Source organism: Penaeus monodon, chromosome 24 (assembly GCF_015228065.2).
Source record: "Penaeus monodon isolate SGIC_2016 chromosome 24, NSTDA_Pmon_1, whole genome shotgun sequence".
In the NCBI taxonomy this organism is placed as follows: domain Eukaryota; kingdom Metazoa; phylum Arthropoda; class Malacostraca; order Decapoda; family Penaeidae; genus Penaeus; species Penaeus monodon.
The window spans coordinates 26,309,735-26,310,575 of record NC_051409.1 but is presented as its reverse complement, the minus strand read 5'-3'; the positions used below and the strand labels follow the sequence as shown (position 1 = coordinate 26,310,575).

At 48.0% G+C, this 841-nt stretch overlaps 1 protein-coding gene across 1 annotated transcript in view; it reads right to left on the bottom strand.

Annotated features, from left to right (window-relative positions):
* The window catches only part of LOC119588689 (major facilitator superfamily domain-containing protein 12-like), a 36,240-nt gene that overhangs the window by 3,211 nt on the left and 32,188 nt on the right, over positions 1–841 (bottom strand). The window contains 2 exon segments of the mRNA XM_037937325.1: positions 57–90; positions 92–210. Of these exon segments, the coding sequence (XP_037793253.1) occupies positions 57–90; positions 92–210 (153 nt within the window).

The window sequence follows — 841 nt, the reverse complement described above, 5'->3', positions numbered from 1 at the left end:
ACCCCATTCCCCGTCCCCCAGCTTGCCCCCCCCGATTCGACCCCTAAAGGAACCACGGTGCTGCGTCCGATCAGATCACGGCCGAAGGGTTACCAGGAGGGCCAGCAGGAACCGGGACGCCCACAGCTCGGCCACGGAGAGATCCCAGCTGGACCAGCGGCGACACGTGCTCGCCACTAGACCCACGACGATGCCCACGACCGTCGCTGCCTGAAGGAGGAAGGGCGTTTGTGTAGGGTTAATGGGGATGGGTAACTGGGTCCGGGTTAATGGGTATGAGTTACTAGGTATGGGTCACTGTGCAGGGGTTAATGGGTATGAGTTACTAGGTATGGGCTACTGGATACGGGTTAATGGGTATGGATCATTGGGTATGGTTTACTGGCTTTGGATCATATGGGTCAGTATGAGTAATTGGATACGGGTTACTGGGTACGGGTTAATAGGTATGGACATTGGGTGCAGGTTACTGGCTTTGGGTCATATGGGTCTGTAGGTATGGGTTATTTGGTATGGACTTACTGGGTATGACTTACTGGGTATGGGTCTGCAGGTATACACTCCACCTTGTTAGTATAATCGTAGGATAACACACTATATACGTTCTTATTGTGTGGTTAATCTTCTCTGAGTTCTTGGGTTTTTGATGTTCCTTCTTGGTAAAGGTCAATTCACAATGGTAATACATGCGATATAAATATATTGTAGACAACTTTTACACACGAAGTAAAACCTAAAAAATGTGTACACTCAGACTACAAGATTTGAACCACAAATTTACCTATGTTGTACAAGATACAATGCACCATACACACGCGCGCTTGCAAAATCTACAAGGATT